Consider the following 23,553-nt stretch of genomic DNA (forward strand, 5'->3'; position numbering starts at 1 on the left):
ACTCACTCATTCACCCACTCACTCACTCACCCACACACTCACCCACACACTCACCCACTCACCCACACACTCACTCATTCACCCACTCACCCACACACTCACCCACTCACCCACTCACTCACTCACCCACTCACTCACCCACTCACCCACACACTCACTCACTCACCCACACACTCACCCACTCACCCACACACTCACCCACACACTCACCTACTCACCCACACACTCACCCACTCACTCACACACTCACCCACTCACTCACTCACCCACACACTCACTCACTCACTCACCCACTCACCCACACACTCACCCACACACTCACTCACTCACTCACTCACCCACACACTCACCCACTCACACACTCACTCACTCACCCACCACTTTCTCTCTCTCTTTCACTCACTCACTCACCACTTTCTCTCTCTCTCTTTCACTCACTCACTCACCCACTCACACACTCACTCACCCACACACTCACTCACTCACTCACCCACCACTTTCTCTCTCTCTCTTTCACTCACTCACTCACCCACTCACACACTCACTCACCCACACACTCACTCACTCACCCACCACTTTCTCTCTCTCTCTCTTTCACTCACTCACTCACCCACTCACCCACACACTCACTCACTCACCCACCACTTTCTCTCTCTCTTTCACTCACTCACTCACTCACCACTTTCTCTCTCTCTGTTTCACTCACTCACTCACCCACTCACACACTCACTCACCCACTCACCCACACACTCACTCATTCACCCACTCACTCCCTCACCCACTCACTCACTCACTCACTCACTCACCCACTCACTCACTCACTCAATCACTCACTCACCCACTCACCCACACACTCACTCATTCACCCACTCACTCCCTCACCCACTCACTCACTCACTCACTCACTCACTCACCCACACACTCACTCATTCACCCACTCACTCACTCACCCACACACTCACTCACCCACTCACTCACTCACTCACCCACTCACCCACACACTCACTCACTCACCCACACACTCACCCACTCACCCACCCACACACTCACTCACTCACCCACTCACACACTCACTCACTCACTCACCCACCACTTTCTCTCTCTCTCTTTCACTCACTCACTCACCCACTCACACACTCACTCACCCACACACTCACTCACTCACTCACCACTTTCTCTCTCTCTGTTTCACTCACTCACTCACCCACTCACACACTCACTCACCCACTCATCCACACACTCACTCATTCACCCACTCACTCCTTCACCCACTCACTCACTCACTCACCCACTCACCCACACACTCACTCATTCACCCACTCACTCACTCACCCACACACTCACCCACTCACTCACTCACTCACCCACTCACCCACACACTCACTCATTCACCCACTCACTCCCTCACCCACACACTCACTCATTCACCCACTCACTCACTCACCCACTCACTCACTCACTCACCCACACACTCACTCATTCACCCACTCACTCCCTCACCCACTCACTCACTCACTCACCCACTCACCCACACACTCACTCATTCACCCACTCACCCACACACTCACCCACACACTCACTCACTCACCCACACACTCACCCACTCACCCACACACTCACTCATTCACCCACTCACCCACTCACCCACACACTCACTCATTCACCCACTCACTCACTCACCCACACACTCACTCACTCACTCACCCACACACTCACCCACTCACCCACCCACACACTCACTCACTCACCCACTCACACACTCACTCACCCACACACTCACTCACTCACCCACCACTTTCTCTCTCTCTTTCACTCACTCACTCAACACTTTCTCTCTCTCTCTTTCACTCACTCACTCACCCACTCACACACTCACTCACCCACTCACTCACTCACTCACCCACCACTTTCTCTCTCTCTTTCACTCACTCACTCACTCACCACTTTCTCTCTCTCTGTTTCACTCACTCACTCACTCACACACTCACCCACTCACCCACACACTCACTCATTCACCCACTCACTCCCTCACCCACTCACCCACACACTCACTCATTCACCCACTCACTCCCTCACCCACTCACTCACTCACTCACCCACTCACTCACTCACTCACTCACTCACCCACTCACCCACACACTCACTCATTCACCCACTCACTCACTCACCCACACACTCACCCACTCACTCACTCACTCACCCACACACTCACTCACCCACTCACCCACTCACCCACACACTCACCCACTCACTCACTCACTCACACACTCACTCACTCACTCACTCACCCACACACTCACCCACTCACCCACACACTCACCCACTCACACACTCACTCACCCACTCACCCACACACTCACCCACACACTCACTCACCCACACACTCACCCACTCACTCACTCACTCACTCACTCACCCACTCACTCACTCACCCACCCACTCACACACCCACTCACCCACCCACTCACTCACTCACACACTCACTCATTCACCCACCCACTCAACCACTCACACACTCACTCACTCATTCACCCACTCACTCACCCACCCACTCACTCACTCACACACTCACTCACTCACTCATTCACTCACTCACCCACCCACTCACTCACTCACTCACTCACTCAATCACTTACTCACCCTCCCACTCACTCACACACTCACTCATTCACCCACCCACTCACACACTCACTCATTCACCCACCCACTCACCCACTCACACACTCACTCACTCACTCATTCACTCACTCACCCACCCACTCACTCACTCAATCACTTACTCACCCTCCCACTCACTCACACACTCACTCATTCACCCACCCACTCACTCACACACTCACTCATTCACCCACCCACTCACCCACCCACTCACTCATTCACTCACTCACTCACCCACTCACCCACCCACCCACTCACTCACTCACACACTCACTCATTCACCCACCCACTCAACCACTCACTCACTCACACACTCACTCACTCATTCACCCACTCACTCACCCACCCACTCACTCACTCACACACTCACTCACTCACTCATTCACTCACTCACCCACCCACTCACCCACCCACTCACTCACCCACCCACTCACTCACTCAATCACTTACTCACCCTCCCACTCACTCACACACTCACTCATTCACCCACCCACTCACTCACACACTCACTCATTCACCCACCCACTCACACACTCACTCATTCACTCACTCACCCACCCACTCACTCACTCAATCACTTACTCACCCTCCCACTCACTCACACACTCACTCATTCACCCACCCACTCACTCACACACTCACTCATTCACCCACCCACTCACCCACCCACTCACTCATTCACCCACTCACTCACTCACTCACTCACCCACACACTCACTCATTCACCCACTCACCCACTCACCCACACACTCACCCACTCACTCACTCACACACTCACTCACTCACTCACTCACTCACCCACACACTCACCCACACACTCACCCACTCACACACTCACTCACCCACTCACCCACACACTCACTCACTCACTCACCCACACACTCACCCACTCACTCACTCACCCACACACTCACCCACACACTCACCCACTCACTCACTCACTCACTCACCCACTCACTCACCCACCCACTCACACACCCACCCACTCACTCACTCACACACTCACTCATTCACCCACCCACTCAACCACTCACTCACTCACACACTCACTCACTCATTCACCCACTCACTCACCCACCCACTCACTCATTCACTCACTCACCCACCCACTCACACACCCACTCACTCACTCAATCACTTACTCACCCTCCCACTCACTCACACACTCACTCATTCACCCACCCACTCACACACTCACTCATTCACCCACCCACTCACCCACTCACTCACTCACTCATTCACTCACTCACCCACCCACTCACCCACCCACTCACTCACTCACTCACTCAATCACTTACTCACCCTCCCACTCACACACTCACTCATTCACCCACCCACTCACTCACACACTCACTCATTCACCCACCCACTCACACACTCACTCACTCACTCATTCACTCACTCACCCACCCACTCACCCACCCACTCACTCACTCACTCAATCACTTACTCACCCTCCCACTCACTCACACACTCACTCATTCACCCACCCACTCACTCACACACTCACTCATTCACCCACACACTCACTCACCCACTCACTCATTCACCCACTCACTCACCCACTCACTCACTCACTCACTCACTCACCCACTCACTCACTCACTCACTCATTCACCCACTCACTCACCCACTCACCCACTCACTCACTCACTCACCCACTCACTCACTCACTCACTCACTCACTCACTCACTCACCCACTCACCCACCCACTCACTCACTCACCCACCCACTCATTCACCCACTCACTCACCCACTCACCCACCCACCCACTCACTCACTCACTCACTCACTCACCCACTCACTCACCCACTCACCCACCCACTCACTCACTCACTCACTCACTCACTCACCCACTCACCCACTCACTCAATCACTCTCTCCGTCTCTCTCTCACAGGGAGGTGTTTCAGGTCCAGGACATTGCACTAAACTACCGTGACTCTGAAGGAGATCTGGTGCGGATCCTGGACAACGAGGACGTGGTCCTCATGGTGCAAGAGAGCAAACGCCATGGGTCAAAGGTCAAGAGGCCTGTCAACCAGTATCCATGGGAACTGTGTGTCACACATTCCAACAATCTGTCTGTGTACAACACCGAGTACTGAAACGTGTGTGTGTGTGTGTGTGTTCACCTATAAATGAAGGTAATTTCTTCAGGTTTGTGTGATGTTACACATGTCAAATCCCGTCGTCTTACTTGTTAGCTAGCAGCATGACTAGTTCATATTTCCAGTTGCCTAGCAACAGTGTGTCCTGTTTAGATGAAATAACTACACAACACCAGCAACAAGTATTAAGCATTTTTAAACATATCTGGAGTTCCTTCTCACTGCACCTGACTCATTCTGAGCAGCCACCCAAAAGCTACAGGTTTCACTTAAAAAATGTGGACATAGCTGTCTCAAAAACAGAAATGGACCTCAAGCAGAGGTTTGGTTCCATTTTTCACAGAAAAGTTTATACAGAAAAATCATCTGATGAACTTCATCTCACTGTTGAGAGCAGCACGCTCGCCAGATCCATCAATAATCCCCTCACTGTCACGAGGCCTGTGCTGATGATCAGGTAGATACCATATACCACTGTCACAATATTCAGCCTTACTGATATCATATATATGTGTTTGTGTGTGTGTGTGTGTGTGTGTTTGTTTGTTTGTGTGTGCACATGGTACCCCACTTTGGGTGTACACTTCTCAATTTCATTTCCTTTCACTGGAATATTTATACAACAGAAAGTTCTTCAGTATTTCCTCTGACACACACCACAGAGCATGTGGGCACACACACACACACACACACACACACACAGTATCATCAAATGTGTCAGAAATTACACAATATATTTCATAAATTTTGCTCATTTGGATAAAAAATGATATATTTGCTATATTAATGTAAACTTTAACACTGTTAATAAAAAAGGCTTTAACACTGTTAATAATATTCTACATATTAATAATAAATAAAATAAAATGCTTGATTTGTAGGTGTTGGTGTTTTGCAGCACTGGTGTTATTCTTGTGTTTACCTGCTGAGCTCAAGAGAGTTTAAGGAACATTGAGCTCAAATTCTTCCTGTTTGTTCTTTCCTGTTGATTATCTCGAGACTGCTTTAGAACTCTAGTCTGGAATCCCAAGTGATTGAACTGAAGCTCAAGGAGCTCGTCCTATCCGCTTAAAGGGACCAGTGTTCCCATGACGACCATGGACTCCATCAGTGTAAAATGGAAGAAGGTCTGGAACCATGGTGTCTTTTCTTAAAGCTGCCTCAATAGCAGAGCTTCAGAAGGTCTCCTCAGAGATGGAAGAACATGCCAGGAACTGTCTCAGACATGCATCAGTCACACCTAGAGTAGATAGGTGGCTCCACCTATGTAGAAGGTCTGATGAGACAAAAAATGACTTCAAAGTCCAAGTGCTACATCTGAAATAAAAAAAAATCCCCACAGGTATTTTTTTATTTTATTTATTTATTTATTTTATTATTATTATTATTGTACATCACCTGATTAATTCCATCATACAGTAAAGCATGGTGGTGGTAGCATCGTGTCTTTAAGCTTGTCCTGGGATCTTGTTTATAGATTGTTATGTACTTTTGTGTTTGTCATCTATAATCAAAATAAAGACAGATCTTTAAAAACAATACAGATGCAGATGATGATGGCTGTTGACCCACAAAACTTTGGTAATAGATTTGTCTATAAATATATATATATAAATATACACCGATCAGCCATAACATTATGACCAGTGAAAGGTGTCAGAATACACAGTGCATCGCAGTTTGTTGCGTATGGGGCTGCATAGCTGCAGACCAGTCAGGGTGCCTATGCTGACCCATGTGCACCTCTGAAAGTGCCAACAATGGGCATCAGAACTGGACCACAGAGCAACAGAAGAAGGTGGCCTGGTCTGATGAATCATGTGGATGGCTGAGTGTGTGTACGTTGCTTACCTGTGGAACACATAGTACCAGGATGCACTCTGGGAAGAAGGCGAGCCGGCGGAGGCAGTGTCATGCTTTAGGCAATGTTTTACTGGGTCCTGTGCAAGGTTTGATCCTAAGCATTTTTTGCAAACCTCAAGCAGAGGTTTGGTTCCATTTTTCCATTTTCACCGTGCCACAAAGCGGAAATGGGTCAGGAATGGTTTGATGAGCAGAACAACCAGTTTGAGGTGTTGACTCCACCTCGAAATTCCCAAGATCTCACTCCAGTCCAGCATCTGTGGGATGTGCTGCACAAACAAGTCTATTCCATGGAGACTCCACCTCGCAACTTACAGGACTTAAAGGATTTGCTGCTAACATCTTGGTGCCAGATCCCACAGCACACCTTCAGGGATCTAGTGGAGTCCATGTTTCGATTGGTCAGGGATGTTTTGGCAGCAAAAGGAGGAGGACCAACACGATATTAGGCCATAATGGTCATAATGTTATGCTTGATCAGTGTGTATAAACCAGTTCAAAGTACCATCAATCACAATTAGGGCCAGACAGTTTTTTTTTTCTTCTTCTTTTTTTGTGTCAGCAATATTCAAAGTTTGGTGTCAACATGACCTGTGTGTGTGTGTGTGTGTGTGTGTGTGCAGTGATTATATATTGCTGCATGAACTGAAAAACTTTTCATTTTTCGGATCCTTCACATCTAAAGGTAAGATCTTTTTTAGCTTGTTCTTATATTTCATCATTGTCTTACTTTAAAGCAAACCTCGCTGCACACTGCTGCTGGATTTCCAGCAGCGTGTCACATCTTTAACAGCGGCTATTTATTATTCCGACTGTGATTTGTGTTTCGACTCCAGCTGCATTTCAAACAGCTATATTGATTCTTGCTTCAAAATAAAATTCAAATGAAATGTGATGTAGACAGGGTTCAAATAATAATAATAAAAATGTGACAAAGACTTTTAGATCAAAAACGGAAAGCAATAATTGTGTATTGTTTATTGCTAATGATTTCCATGAAAATATATTAATCTTTTGCTAAACAGCACTTAAGTAGCTAAGAAGTGAAGTAAAAAAAAATAATCTGGAGTTACTCCTTTAACATTGGATCAGGAATTAAACCAGGATTTAGGTCACTGAGGGTCTTCCCATCAGTAAAAGTCTACATTCTTCTTCTGTTCATTTAATCCAGTTCATCTGATCCACCAGAGGTCATGAAGACCCACATTCCGTCCCCAGCGTCGGCGATCTTCCTCTGGGTTTGGTGTTCGACTTTCCCCCCGACTCACGGCACCGCGGCGTGTCCAAATCTCGGCCCGTCCGCCGCAGGTGAGAGCTATTCACATCCCAAACGCAATCTTTCCCGAATGGTGACAGTTTTAAATAGCAGCCGAAGAGCTGGGGGAATAAGGAGACGTCCGTAACGAGACTTGAGAGAAAAAAAAATCCATGAAAGAGTTTTAAAAAGAAGTCTAATACTCTTTCTCTTTAATACACTTCCTGTTCAGTGTGACTTTGGATCATTTTTAATATATAACAATACAATGCAAATCTCCCTCAGGTGTAAAACTGCAGTCCTAAAGTCAATAATCTCACTGATCTGATGCCACTGGTTTAATCCCATTGATTTAATTCCAATATTTTAATCTCATTGATTTATTTTTACTAGTGTAATCCCACTAAAATTAATCCCACTGGTTTAATCTCACAAGTTTAATATCACCTGTTTAAGTCCACTGGTTTAAGTCTCAGTAGTTTGATCCCATTTGTTTAATCTCAGTAGTTTAATCCCACTGGTTTACTTTTGCCTGTTTAATCCCACTAGTTTAATCCCACTGGTTTAATCTCACAAATTAAATCTCACCTGTTTAATCCCACTGGCTTGACTCTTAGTAGTTTAATCCCACTATCTTGACCCCACTCATTTAATCTCAGTAGTTTATTCCCACTGGTTTAATCTCAGTGGTTTAATCTCAGTAGTTTATTGCCGCTGGTTTAATCTCAGTAGTTTATTCCCACTGTTTTAATCTCAGTGGTTTAATCTCAGTGGTTTAATCCCACTGGTTTAATCTCAGTAGTTTATTCCCACTGGTTTAATCTCAGTGGTTTAATCTCGTTGATTTAATCTCACTGATTTAATCCCACTGGTTTAATCTCACTGATTTAATCCCACTGGTTTAAAAATCAATGGCTTTAATCACGTTGATAACACAAGTTTAATATATTTTGCTATCACTTGTTTCGATTTCTGGTAGATCTCAATGGTTTAATCTGATCATGTGAAGATCATCGGTGTAATCTCACTGGTTTAAATCTTACAGATTGTCCCCACAGGTTTGATCTGACTGGTTTAATCTGAAACCACGGGTTTGTATGATTTTGCTGTCCTGTAACCATCCATCTGCACTGGATCATTCAAGTCAAATGTTGCTCTTTTCTTCAGAATCTCCTGCTCTGGAGTCATTGGCATGCCGTAACGACTACATCACACACATCCGCTGTAGCTGGACAGAAGTCAACGGTCTTCCTCTTTCTCTTTTCCACCTGGACGAGGATGAGCACAGGTGAGAACACCTCACACCCTGAGAGCACTCTTCTGGTCTGAACGTGTTCAGATGCCATCATGAGGAATTGGATTTCTGTGAATCAGAGTGTCGGCCTGTGTCCCCGGTCCTCCGACGGCCCAGAATGCATCGGGAGTAAAGAGATCACAGTGTCGATACAACACTTCGCTGTTTGCCATCGGCTTCGATGATGTGTTCTTCTTTTACACGCCGCACGCTCAGGGCCTTTCAGGAAGCGTGAGGCTCACACGGCACGGTCAGTACACCCACACTGCTGCTGTTACACCAACACTCCATAAACCTTAGCATTAGCAAGAAAACCTACACTTTAGACGTGCAATGATGTAATAAACCAGTGTACAGGTCCAGATTATGGCCTCCAGTTTAAACTGGGATCATGTGACATCGCCATTAGCTTGAATTTCCTTTCATTTGAGTAGTTAGTCCAGTGTTAGCTGCCCTGTTAGCATAAGCTACTTAACAGAAAATGGACAAAATGGCATCATGTAGCGCTACTGCATGCTTCTTTACTTGTAAACAACGTTAGCCAAAACTAAAAGAAGCAAACTGCCTCATGATGTAGGAAACATCACAGCAGACTGGACAGATGTTCAGCTGGTCTCGAAACCGTCCTCGACTCACACCTTTAACCCGAGAACTTCACATCAGACCGTAAGTATTAGCACTGTTTAATCCTGTTTAATAGCCATGTTCGTAGTTTAGCCAGATTAAATGTTAGCCATTATATAAGAGTATATGTAATGTGCTAGCTAGCTAGTCAACTAGGCTAGCTTGATACTGTTGACCACACTGTTGACACTGACCTCACAGAAAGGGTCAAACCGCCTTTTCGGTATCCGAGTGACACACAAACACCCCGTCCCCTGACTTCCTCTTTCACATCTCCGCCCTTTTTCCTTCCCTGTACTTCATGGTATAATGCTATGAAATTTTGGGAAGTTCTGGGCGTGATGTGAGAGATGAGGAGTGATGAGTCATGAGCAGGGTCATGAGCAGTCATGAGGAGGGTTCTGGATATTCAGGAAAAGCAGGGCAAACAAATCAGTAGTTTGGATCAGGGAACTACAAACAAGCTGAAATGAGCGAATATCCATGTTATTTAAAGGCGGCGTCTTGACTGAGGGAAACGTTGCTTGCGATCGGTCATATGATGCGGCTTGTAGTTTGTTGTCCGGCTAGGAATCATGGTCATATTCAGTTGAAACTTGAATTTTTTTCAGGCTGGTGAACTGAGAGAGGACGACAGGAAGAGTCTGACCGTGACGCAGAACCAAAGAACAAACAACGGTTTGAATGTCATGAGTTCGACAGGTAAGCGTTAAACAATGCTACAATTAAACGAGTGTCAATAGCAAGTGTGTGACTTCCTGTGTATTGTCCAGCCTGCTGTGTCCGTCCACTTCAGTCATGTGATCAACAGAAAAGTTGATATTGTTATTGGGAGATCACGAGAGCAAAAACACACACTCTCTCTGTCACTTGTTTAAAGTGTGTGTGTGTGTGTGTGTGTTAGGTGCCCTCCCTGGCCCTTTTAACCTGCAGTGTGTGTATGACGGCGAGCGTGAGGTGAAGTGCAAGTGGCAGATGATGAAAGAACTGGCACAGTACGTCATCTACAACCTGTCATATCGCACACATCTTCATGCAACGTGAGTGTGAGTGTGTGTTTGTGTGTGTGTGTGAGTGTGTGTGTGAGTGTGTGTATGTTTTTTTTTTACTGTAGGATGTTTAACCTGTCTCTCTATCTCTCTCACTCCCTCAGCTCTGAGTTGTGTTGCACTGGATTAGATGCTGCTGCTGCTGCTGATGATGATGAAGCTATCGTGAAGTTCTCCTGTTCATTCTCTATACCTGAAGCCGAAACGCTGCTCCTGGCTCTCCATACACACCCCAGGACCAAAGTCTTCCAGTCGCACAAACACAGTATGTAGCATTCAGACAAGTGCCAAATTAAAGAAAACAACAACAACAAAATGTGTGTGTGTGTTGTGTAGTTGAACCTCCAGCTCCAGTGGACATGCGTGTTGAGTTGATGGGAGACGACTGGGTCCTGAATTGGACTCTTCCTAAATATCGGACCATCCCAATAACCTCTGAGTTTAGATACTGGAGCAGCACCTCACCCGTGAGTGTGTGTGTGTGTGTGTGTGTGTGTGTAGGTGTGTGTGTGGGTGTGTGGGTGTGGGTGTTATGATGAATTCTTTACTTTTACTCTTTATTTTGCCCCTCTGTATTAAAATATGAGAGAAAAAAAAATTCAAAAGTATAAAAAAATTACACACAGAAAAGAGGAAGGAAAGAAAATCTGGCAACAAAACAGGAATGAACGCCTGGGAAATACCTCGTGATTTCCACGTAGTCAGAACATTGCACTGTTGCTAAGAAAAAGGGAAATTTGGACGATCCCATGTCGGAGATGATTAATGAGTTAGTTAGCTAGGGCTAGATTTCTCAAAAGTATTGAGCATAGCAACTTTCCTCACAGATTCTGTGGTAAATTACTAAGAAAAGACTCCCTACTGCTAACATTACACCTAGCATCAGCTGCTAACTGAATATTGTTGCTAGGCTAATCTTACAGACGAGTATAGCTAGGTTAGGTAGCGTAGAGCTGGTAAATTATTTATTGACAATCCGAACTGTCACAAATATCAACGTTTTCCTCAGATGTCATGGGTTTTCTTAAAAAAAAAACTTTCCCTACCCCTACAATTATGCTGTAGTTATATTTAGCATTGGCTGCTAACTGAACACTGTTAATAGGCTACTCTGAAGGATAGATACATTCGGATAGGAACATTGATCAAATGTTTCAAATTTTACCTCAGATGACAATGACAAAGTCTGTCTTCTACTAAAACTACATATATAGCATGAGGTGCTAACTGAACATTGTTGCTAGGCAACTCTACAGGACATAATGAGCATAACTAGTTAGTTAAATGAGTTATCTGGATGATGTAAAGGCGCAGCAACATTAGAAACCTGACAAAACTATCAGAAATCTCAACATTTACCTCAGATATGAAGTCAATCACTGGCTTTTAGCTTAGGCTGCTAACTGAACACTTGATAGACGAAGGAAAGACGATGAGCAAAGATAGCTAGCACTGAGTTAGCATAGTGACTGAAAAAACAACACAAAACTAGCTGGAATCTCAACATTTACCTCAGATTTTACCTAATTTCCTGACTTAGCAACCGATCAATGTTGGTAGTCGAAGGAAAGATGGCAAACAAAAATAAACAACACAAATCACAAAACAAACCTTTACCTCAGATATGATGTCATTTCCTGACTCCACAGGAGTTAGCCGAGACGCTTCGCCTCCATCCAGGTGTGAGCGTGTGTGTCATAGCGGAAAGTTCTCTGCGTTCTTCCACCAGTTACCTTGCTCAGGTGCGCTGCAGCGTGAGTCCACAGAGGGGTCAAGGGTCACGGTATGCTGGCTATCCTTCAGACTGGACCAAACCTGTTCACTGGACCACACGGGCAGGTGCGACAACACACACACACACACACAGTATATTTTATATCTTTATATGTGATGTGATATGGTGTGTGTGTGTGTGTAGCTCCAGCATCAGTTTCAGTCTGGATGTATTTCCTCTTGTCAGTGAGTGTGATCGTGGCCCTCATACTTATGTACCTCATTTTGCTGGCATTTCGCAGGTGACACACACACACACACACACACACTTTTCATAGATTAAATGTGCTAATATGTATTGCAACTAATTTTACTGTACACACACACATAGTTTCAGTCTTACTTTTTTTGTCTCTCTCTTCACTTTTGCTGTCTGTCTCTCTCTCTCTCTCTCTCTCTCTCTTGTATCGGTCTCTCTCTTTCTCCTTTTTTTTTCTTATGATCTGTGTTTCTCACTCTGTCACTCTGTCACTTTGTCCGTTGTTCTCTCTCTCTATCTCTCACTCTCTGTGTCTCTCTCACACACTCTCTCTCTCTTTCTCACTCTTTCTCTCTCTCTCTCTCTCTGTCAGGAGGTTTAGAGTGTGGGAGGTGTCTCTTCCCTCTCCTTTCAAGAGTAAACTGATGGAGACAGTTTGCCAGGTCACTCACACACACACACACACACACAAACACACACATCTTGTTAAATTTATATAGGTGGTGTGGCACTGTTAATTCTTGCCTTCCCCTAACAACTAACACATAATATACACTCTCCACTTAAGAGTGCAAAAGTTTGTACACCCTCATTATGAAGCCATCTGTAACCATCACGTATATATTTATTATTACTTACTTTTATATTAATACAACATCCAGTATAAGAAAGTTTGTCCAGAGGCTGTGATTAGTGTGATTAAGTTGAAGCTGATCTGTTTGAGAAGAGTGTACTGATGAGGTGCTGAGAGATCTGGACATACTAGTGGACTAAAGCGCCACTGCATCATTCTCTTTCAGTACAGTAATCTAGATGTTTTAACACTCTTTGCTCCTCCAGGTTCACACTGAGGAGCTGCTCTGTTACGCGGAGATGGATGATCCCTGTCTGAGCCGAGTGTGTGTCCTGGAGAACGTACAGCTGAATCTCCACAAAGTGTGAGTTTACACAGCATTTTTATTATTACTAGCCTTGCATGAATGTATTACTTGTAATGACTAATAATGACCACTAGGTGGCAGCTGAATCAAATAGTTGTTATATATATATATATATACACTATATTGCCAAAAGTATTCACTCACCCATCCAAATAATCAGAATCAGGTGTTCCAATCACTTCCATGGCCACAGGTGTATAAAATCAAGCACCTAGGCATGCAGACTGTTTTTACAAACATTTGTGAAAGAATGGGTCGCTCTCAGGAGCTCAGTGAATTCCAGCGTGGAACTGTGATAGGATGCCACCTGTGCAACAAATCCAGTCGTGAAATTTCCTCGCTCCTAAATATTCCACAGTCAACTGTCAGCTGTATTATAAGAACGTGGAAGTGTTTGGGAACGACAGCAACTCAGCCACGAAGTGGTAGGCCACGTAAACTGACGGAGCGGGGTCAGCGGATGCTGAGGCGCATAGTGCGAAGAGGTCGCCAACTTTCTGCAGAGTCAATCGCTACAGACCTCCAAACTTCATGTGGCCTTCAGATTAGCTCAAGAACAGTGCGCAGAGAGCTTCATGGAATGGGTTTCCATGGCCGAGCAGCTGCATCCAAGCCATACATCACCAAGTGCAATGCAAAGCGTCGGATGCAGTGGTGTAAAGCACGCCGCCACTGGACTCTAGAGCAGTGGAGACACGTTCTCTGGAGTGACGAATCGCGCTTCTCCATCTGGCAATCTGATGGACGAGTCTGGGTTTGGCGGTTGCCAGGAGAACGGTACTTGTCTAAATGCATTGTGCCAAGTGTAAAGTTTGGTGGAGGGGGGATTATGGTGTGGGGTTGTTTTTCAGGAGCTGGGCTTGGCCCCTTAGTTCCAGTGAAAGGAACTCTGAATGCTTCAGCATACCAAGACATTTTGGACAATTCCATGCTCCCAACTTTGTGGGAACAGTTTGGAGCTGGCCCCTTCCTCTTCCAACATGACTGTGCACCAGTGCACAAAGCAAGGTCCATAAAGACATGGATGACAGAGTCTGGTGTGGATGAACTTGACTGGCCTGCACAGAGTCCTGACCTCAACCCCATAGAACACCTTTGGGATGAATTAGAGCGGAGACTGAGAGCCAGGCCTTCTCGTCCAACATCAGTGTGTGACCTCACAAATGCGCTTCTGGAAGAATGGTCAAAAATTCCCATAAACACACTCCTAAACCTTGTGGACAGCCTTCCCAGAAGAGTTGAAGCTGTTATAGCTGCAAAGGGTGGACCAACGTCATATTGAACCCTATGGATTAGGAATGGGATGTCACTTAAGTTCATATGCGAGTCAAGGCAGGTGAGCGAATACTTTTGGCAATATAGTGTATATATATATATATATATATATATATATATATATATATGACCTAAATAAAACACACCATACATTTTACAGCAGTCTCACATCATTTAGAAAATAAATATCACTTTGAAGCAGATTTGTAAGTCCACTCAGTTGATCTACAGTGTGCTACTGATAAAATGTTCCTCATGGATGCTTTAAACGATGTTCAGGAAGTAGCAGGACGACACAGAAGGCTGTGTCCTAATTGATTAATTTTCCCTTTTAAGGGTGTGTCCTTAGCCTTGTTCATGAGGACACTTCAGATATGTTTCAGGATTAAATTAAAATAATGATTTAATGTTAATACTGATTTAAATCTTATGTTATTCCTCTCAGTGATCAGGGACATGATGACGTCACAATGCTCCATGCTGCTTTCTGCGATGGAACGAACCACTACACTTCCCAAGAGGGGAGAGCTGCGTCTGAATTTACTACACTAATGTGGCACTGCCCTTCATTTCCACCATGTTCTGAGCACACAGGATTTGAAGCTTTAATGTGCGATGACAGACTTACTCTCCTCACCTCTGCTTCCCAAAATACTCTTCATCCATGCTCAGAAGGATACCAGCGGAACCCTGCGTTGTCTTCTTCAGATGTTTAAATTGGTGCTTTTGGAATTAAGATATGTTTTTAATGATTTATGTTCCCTTTTTCCAATCCAGTCCTGTATATATTTCTTTAAAGTTTTTCTACAACCAGGGCTCTACCACTGTAGATATTTAGGGAGACATGGTAATTAAATATGGCCAAATCCCCCCCCCCATATATTTGATATTTTTGATGATGTTGTTCTGCACTCCATTACTCACTGCTGTGTATGTTGTTAGGATGACAAAAAGTTAAATACATACATACTTAGATACATTTTTAGGACTAAGTGAGTCCTGGCCAGATAAAATCATAATAAACTAAAAATAATTTTTAAAAAAATCATAATAAACTAGATGACTCTATCCAAGCAGAATCATAATCTAAATGACTCTTGGTTGAAAATAGAATCAAGTGCTAAATGACTCTATCCAAGCAGAATCATAATCTAAATGACTCTGTCCAGTTAGAATCATAATCTAAATGACTCTTGGTCGAAAATAGAATCAAGTATTAAATGACTCTATTTGAACAGAATCATAATCTAAATGACTCTTGGTTGAAAATAGAATCAAGTGCTAAATGACTCTATCCAAGCAGAGTCATCAGCCAAATGACTCTATCCAAGCAGAGTCATAATCCAAATGACTCTCGGTCGAAAATAGAATCAAGTACTAGATGACTCTATCCAAGCAGAGTCATCAGCTAAATGATTCTATTCAAACAGAATCATAATCTAAATGACTCTTGGTCGAAAATAGAATCAAGTGCTAAATGACTCTATCCAAGCAGAGTCATAATCCAAATGACTCTTGGTCGAAAATAGAATCAAGTACTAGATGACTCTATCCAAGCAGAGTCATCAGCTAAATGATTCTATTCAAACAGAATCATAATCTAAATGACTCTTGGTCGAAAATAGAATCAAGTGCTAAATGACTCTATCCAAGCAGAGTCATAATCCAAATGACTCTCGGTCGAAAATAGAATCAAGTGCTAAATGACTCTATCCAAACAGAATCATGATCTAAATGACTCTTGGTCGTGAATAGAATCAAGTGCTAAATGACTCTATCCAAGCAGAATCATAATCTAAATGACTCTGTCCAATTAGAATCATAATCTAAATGACTCTTGGTCGAAAATAGAATCAAGTATTAAATGACTCTATTTGAACAGAATCATAATCTAAATGACTCTTGGTCAAAAATAGAATCAAGTACTAAATGACTCTATCCAAGCAGAGTCATCAGCTAAATGACTCTATTCAAACAGAATCATAATCTAAATGACTCTTGGTCAAAAATAGAATCAAGTACTAAATGACTCTATCCAAGCAGAGTCATCAGCTAAATGACTCTATTCAAACAGAATCATAATCTAAATGACTCTTGGTCAAAAATAGAATCAAGTGCTAAATGACTCTATCCAAGCAGAGTCATTAGCTAAATGACTCTATTCAAACAGAATCATAATCTAAATGACTCTTGGTTGAAAATAGAATCAAGTGCTAAATGACTCTATCCAAACAGAATCATAATCTAAATGACTCTTGGTCATAAATAGAATCAAGTACTAGATGACTCTATCCAAACAGAATCATAATCTAAATGACTCTTGGTTGAAAATAGAATCAAGTGCTAAATGACTCTATCCAAACAGAATCATAATCTAAATGACTCTTGGTTGAAAATAGAATCAAGTGCTAAATGACTCTATCCAAACAGAATCATAATCTAAATGACTCTTGGTCATAAATAGAATCAAGTACTAGATGACTATCCAAACAGAATCATAATCTAAATGACTCTTGGTTGAAAATAGAATCAAGTGCTAAATGACTCTATCCAAACAGAATCATAATCTAAATGACTCTTGGTCGTGAATAGAATCAAGTACTAGATGACTCTATCTATGACTATCAGCTAAATCACAAATAAAGAAAAACAAACAAAAAACACCAAGAAAAATATTTTACAGACACAGAGTGTTATTCCACAAGTCTATAGAAAGAGAAGAAAATATCATTTTAAATCATGTGTACTTTAGCTTTACTGCTAACTAATTAGCATGTTATGATTAGCACGTTCACTAATTAGCATGCTACGAGCACAAACGGTTAATGAGACAAACACTTATTAGGGTTTTAGTGCTGAAGTTGAGTAACATTATCATTTCTCTCTTACAATAAACACAATTTTGTGAACGTGAACGTTTCTTTAAAACAAAAAACGCGCTAAAACGCAGAAAGTAAATGAGGGAGTGTCCACTAGAGGGCAGCACTGCACTGTGTTATTGATCAACTGAGCTGACGGGGTTCATTCCTGCAGTGTGAGGCAAAGTTCTGAACACTAGTCAAGTGAAAGCCCTCGTCAGGCCTCACTGCAAGCCGTCAGTCATTCGTTTGTGTGTGTGTGTGTGTGTGTGTGTGTGAACCTGCATTTATGTGTATTATGTGTAAGTGTATATGGACCTGCATATGTCTGTGTTTAGAGCCCGTGTGTGTGAGAGGAAGCAGAAGGAAAACAGTGACGAAAGAAACAGAGAAAGATGTCGAGAGAGAGAGAGAGAGAGAGAGAGAGACCCAACAGAGAAAGACGTCGAGAGAGAGAGAGAGAGACCCAACAGAGAAAGACGTCGAGAGAGAGAGAGAGAGAGAGAGAGAGACCCAACAGAGAAAGACGTCGAGAGAGAGAGAGAGAGAGAGAGAGAGAGAGACCCTGTGTCAGTGTGTGTAACTTCATCCCATGTGTGTGTGTGTGTTTGTGCACCTGGAGCTAGATCTTGTGCCAAATGTGTGTGTTTGTTCATGTTTTAACTGCACCTTTGAATTTACCTCTCTCTCTCTCTCTCTCTCTCTCTATGTACCTCTCTCTCTCTCTCTCTTTCTCTTTCTATCCCTCTCTCATCATTTTTCTCAGAGTGCCCTCATGCCTGCTGCTCACACACCCTTATCTCCTTTCTCTCTCTCTCTCTCCCCTACCACTATCACTCCGACCCCTTTCTTTCTTCCTCGCTCCATTTCGCCTGCACGTGATTATCTGTCTCTCCCTCTGTCACTTTTTCTCTCATGTTCCATCCGTCTCGGCCCTCTGCGTTCGCCCTTTCCCTTTCTTTTGCTCTCTATCTCTCTCTAGCTGTCTCTCTGTCTGTCAGTTTTCTCTCATCATTTGTCTCGGATCACCACATCTGTCCTTGTCTGGTTCTGGCTTCGTTCCATCCTCTCTCTCTCTCTCTCTCTCTCTCCCTCACCTTTTCTGTGTGTGTGTATGTGTGTGTGTATGTAGGTGTACACACTCTGTGTGCTGTATCTAAGGCCTGTGGCCACTCAGAGCTAAAGTTAGTGTGTGGATGCAGTATTAATTCATCTCTCTTCCTCTGTCTCCTCTGTTCTTTTCCCCTCTCTATCTCTGGTGGATGTAGTTGATGAAGTGGAGCTCTTTATATAGCCACACAGAGACTGATGAGGATCATTATGGCCGTGTGTGTGCGTGTGTGTGTGTGTGTGTAAGAGAGAGAGAGCAGACACATTCATTATAACTCAGATCCCCCTTTACGCAATGATCATTAACCACTAATGTTCATTTCATCACTGCTAATGGAGCTATCATATACTGTATTAGAGAGAGAGAGAGAGAGAGAGAGACTGAAGTTATTTAGAATTATAGTCGGACTCATGTGAATGATATTAATTGTGTTGTTGGGGCAATTATTTAATGATTACATTCAGACCTAATGACTAAATGAATCTAATTGACTCCTGACTTGAAATCCAGATTTGAATAACTTTTCCTACTAACACAGTCATGAGCTAAACAACTCTTTGTACACAAAGAATCATAGAATAAAAAACTTTTGGCCTGATTATTCTTTTTGTCAAACATGGGTTAAAAGACTCCTGACTCAAACAGAATCATAGACTAAATGACTCATTTGTCCAACCAAATCATGGGCTCCTGGCCAAATTAGAAACAGGGGCTAAATGTTTCCTCTTTCTAATTGATAGCCCAAACACAGTTATGGGCTAAATAATGCATGACTCAAACAGAATAATGTACAAAATGACTCCTGACTTAAATCAGAATCATAGACTAAATGACTCCTTTGTCCAACCAAACCATGGGCTCTTGGCCAAATTAGAATCAGGGGTTAAATGTTTCACCTAGCTAAATTACTCTTTTCAAGATAAACCAGGATCTAAATGACTCCTGACCAAAACAGAACAATGAAAATAAAAGTAAAAGAATCAAGCTCTGAAAGACTGTTGACTCAAACAGAATCATAGACTAAATGACTCCTTTCTCCAACCAAACCATGGGCACCTGGCCAAATTAGAATGAGAGGCTAAATAATTCATGCCTCAAACAGAATCATGTACAAAACCAACCAGAGTCATAAGCTAAATGATTCTGTTCAAGTAGAATCTTGGACTCTTAATTGAATCCTGAAAAAAAAAAACAGCATAATGATCTGAATGACTCTTCTACTTTGTTCATAGAGAATCATGCCGTAAATGATTTGTTGACCAAAACAGATTAATGAACCATCAATTCAATGGAATCATGGCTTAATTACATGTTGAACTACGTATGTGTTTGAATGAATCAATTCTGATTCACAGTTTATGTTGGTTCATTTCTGACAATCTGCTGAGTTAGTGGGTTAGTTAGACATTGAGTTAAGTACTGGGTTAATACTGGGTTAGAGAGAGTGAGTGGTTAAAGACAGTAGCTGAGTGAGCAGATATAAGAGTGGAAACTTTCTAAGAAAATGTCTGTCCTCATTGCTTCATGAGAAAATATGAATATTAATGAAAGAGAGGGAAAAACACTGGAAATATAAAAATTCTATGTTTCTAAGAAGAGCTTGTGTGTTTAAGAATGAAAGAAGAAGAGGAATTATGAATGTAAGAGGATCATCATTATTAAAATTAGATCAACGCTATAATGTGAATGAATTGGTGACACTGCATTTTTGGGCCCAGGATCACTGTACCCGAGGGCATGACAGCTAAATCCCCTCATAAGGCTTCTATCTGTTAATATCATCTGCTTCTCTGATCCAGGGTTTATATAAGGTAGAATTCATTACCCTTGGATTCACTGGAAACATTTTATAAAAGCAAAACAACCACAGTTTATAAGGCATCTATAATGCCATCTAATCTATAAAGATTGATCTTTAATTGAAGCAAATCAGATATTTAAAGCTCAATGACTCCTGGTCCAAACAGAATCATGGACTAAATGACTCCTGGTCCATAAAGAATCATGGACTAAATGACTCCTGGTCCAAACAGAATCATGGACTAAATGACTCCTGGTCCAAACAGAATCATGGACTAAATGACTCCTGATTGAAACAGAATCATGGACTAAATGACTCCTGGTCCAAACAGAATCATGGACTAAATGACTCCTGGCCCAAACAGAATCATGGACTAAATGACTCATGGTCCATAAAGAATCATGGACTAAATGACTCCTGGTCCATAAAGAATCACAGACTAAATGCATCACACAGTTGTCACCCAAATGAGGATGGGTTCCCTCTTGAGTCTGGTTCCTCTCAAGGTTTCTTCCTCATACCATCTAAGGGAGTTTTTCCCTGCCACAGTCGCCTCAGTCACCTCAGGCTTGCTCACTTGGGATAACATCTAGGACTGTCTGTCTGTTCATGTTTGTTGTTTTCTTATGTCATTTCTCATGTAAAGCTGCTTTGAGACAATGCTCTTTGTTAAAAGCGCTATACAAATAAAATTGAATTGAATTGAATTGAATTAAATGACTCCTGGTCCAAACAGAATCATGGACTAAATGACTCCTGGTACAAACAGAATCATAGACTTAATGACTCCTGGTCCATAAAGAATCATGGACTAAATTACTCCTGGTCCATAAAGAATCATGGACTAAATTACTCCTGGTCCAAACAGAATCATGGATTAAATGACTCCTGGTCGAAAATAGAATCATGGATTAAATGATACACTGTCCAAACAGAATCATGGACTGAATGCCCTGAATCATGAATTAATCATGAGTTAATCTTGACCGAAACACATTCAGGATCTTAACTAATCCTAACCTAGACAAAAAGTCCATGTCATATAAATCATGCCCCGAAATGGAACACAAGTATAAGTGAATGCTATTCTAAATAGAAGTGTGACCTAAATTAATCCTGACCCAAAATAAGTTTAGGAAAAAAATCCACAGGGTATAAATCAATCATGGACTGAATAAATAATGTCCTAAATAAATTCCTGAAATAAAGCACATCATAAACACAGTGACCCAAACACAGTCCTAATCACTTTACACAATAAACGATGTATAAACACATTAGTAATTACTTATTCATTGCTGGTGAAAAGTAGACTTTATTTTGCTTTTGGAAAGAAAACATTTCACAAATGTTTTAACAATTTATTTGGGCCAGGAGTCATTAAACCAATACCTCTGTTTGGGCCAGGAAGGACTAAACCAATGCCTCTGTTTGGATCAGGAGTCACTTATACAATGCTTCTGTTTGAGACAGGAGTCACTAAACCAATCCTTCTGTTTGGACCAGGAGTCACTAAACCAATGCTTCTGTTTGGGCCACGAGTAACTTGTACAATGCCTCTGTTTGGATCAGGAGTAACTAAACCAATGCCTCTTTTTGGGCCAGGAGTCACTAAACCAATGCCTCTTTTTGGGCCAGGAGTCACTAAACCAATGCCTCTGTTTGGGCCAGGGGTCATTGAGCCCATGCCTCTGTTTGGGCCAGGAGTCACTAAACCAATGATTCTGTTTGGGCCAGGAGTCATTGAGCCCATGCCTCTGTTTGGGCCAGGAGTCATTGAGCCCATGCCTCTGTTTGGGCCAGGAGTCATTAAACCAATGATTCTGTTTGGGCCAGGAGTCATTGAGCCGATGTCTCTGTTTGGGCCAGGAGTCATTGAGCCCATGCCTCTGTTTGGGCCAGGAGTCACTAAACCAATGATTCTGTTTGGGCCAGGAGTCATTAAACCAATGATTCTGTTTGGGCCAGGAGTCATTGAGCCCATGCCTCTGTTTGGGCCAGGAGTCACTAAACCAATGCCTCTGTTTGGGCCAGGAGTCATTAAACCAATGATTCTGTTTGGGCCAGGAGTCATTGAGCCCATGCCTCTGTTTTGGCCAGGAGTCATTTAGCCCATGCCTCTTTTTGGGCCAGTAATCCATTTGTATGCATCAGTATTCATTTAAAGGTGTTTTTGGGGTGCATGGTTATAATGGTGTTGTGAATAAAGGAACCTCAAATGCTTATGTCTGCTTTCTTTGGACATGCTGTTTTGAGGATACGCACTTTGTCACATGTTTGTCTTCATAACAGACGCTGTGTGTGTCAGCTATTGTCTTGCACTTTTTTGTGTGTATGGCTGTCAGCCTCCTGAAGTGTGTATGTGTGTGTGCTCACACTAAGACAATGCTGGAATGTAAGGAACGCAGTTTGCACTTCCTGTGTTTTCATCTAGTCGCTAGGTACCACTTCCTGTTCCAAGGGGTCGAAAACACTGGACTCACTAGTCGGACAGTATCAGTGTGTGTTCTTTCACACACACACAAACACACACACTTCTGAAGGTCCATGTATCTCCCATCCCGTCAGCCAGTGAGTGACTAACGACTGTTTTTTCCGCTGTGTTCTTGTTTTTCCCTATGATCTGTCGTCCCCCAAAATTTACAGATCCGCATGCTTGCTCGTTTAAAAAAAAAGAAAACACACAACTACTTGTCTTTATGTGAGGCAGAGAAAAGAGAAGTGGATTCTTTTCAAGGACA

General features: G+C 43.1%; 2 protein-coding genes across 4 annotated transcripts in view; both read left to right on the forward strand.

Annotated features, from left to right (window-relative positions):
* Positions 1-5,641, forward strand: part of ncf4 (neutrophil cytosolic factor 4) — a 27,786-nt gene extending 22,145 nt beyond the window's left edge. Inside the window, exon 10 of the mRNA XM_058382068.1 lies at positions 4,559-5,641. Coding sequence (XP_058238051.1) covers positions 4,559-4,766 — 208 coding nt within the window. The 3' untranslated portion in view covers positions 4,767-5,641. The remainder of the gene's footprint in view (positions 1-4,558) is intronic.
* LOC131347711 (cytokine receptor common subunit beta-like) lies at positions 5,086-16,022 on the forward strand. Of its 3 annotated transcripts, none has more exons than XM_058382062.1 (16): positions 5,086-5,226; positions 5,779-6,111; positions 7,256-7,317; positions 7,804-7,940; positions 9,055-9,175; positions 9,262-9,431; positions 9,759-9,847; positions 10,417-10,507; positions 10,710-10,845; positions 10,959-11,119; positions 11,191-11,321; positions 12,504-12,693; positions 12,773-12,869; positions 13,200-13,269; positions 13,667-13,764; positions 15,488-16,022. In XM_058382062.1, the coding sequence occupies exons 4-16, from the start codon at positions 7,826-7,828 to the stop codon at positions 15,756-15,758; spliced, it is 1,740 nt and encodes a 579-aa protein (XP_058238045.1). In that variant the 5' UTR covers positions 5,086-5,226; positions 5,779-6,111; positions 7,256-7,317; positions 7,804-7,825; the 3' UTR covers positions 15,759-16,022. The 3 variants fall into 3 exon arrangements, with proteins under 3 accessions (XP_058238045.1, XP_058238044.1, XP_058238046.1); XM_058382061.1 differs by having other exon boundaries at positions 5,089-5,226; positions 5,769-6,111; XM_058382063.1 differs by having other exon boundaries at positions 5,089-5,226; positions 5,769-6,111; positions 10,710-10,800.
* The last annotated feature ends 7,531 nt before the right edge of the window (positions 16,023-23,553 follow it).

The sequence above is a fragment of the Hemibagrus wyckioides genome, linkage group LG27 (assembly GCF_019097595.1).
Source record: "Hemibagrus wyckioides isolate EC202008001 linkage group LG27, SWU_Hwy_1.0, whole genome shotgun sequence".
Taxonomy (NCBI): domain Eukaryota; kingdom Metazoa; phylum Chordata; class Actinopteri; order Siluriformes; family Bagridae; genus Hemibagrus; species Hemibagrus wyckioides.

Coding starts and splice junctions, on each gene's coding strand:
- LOC131347711 (XM_058382062.1), top strand. CDS start 7,826: ATGAAGACCCACATTCCGTCCCCAGCGTCGGCGATCTTCCTCTGGGTT. Junction 9,848..10,416: donor CGAGAACTTCACATCAGACC/GTAAGTATTAGC, acceptor AATTTTTTTCAG/GCTGGTGAACTGAGAGAGGA. Junction 12,694..12,772: donor TCACTGGACCACACGGGCAG/GTGCGACAACAC, acceptor GTGTGTGTGTAG/CTCCAGCATCAGTTTCAGTC.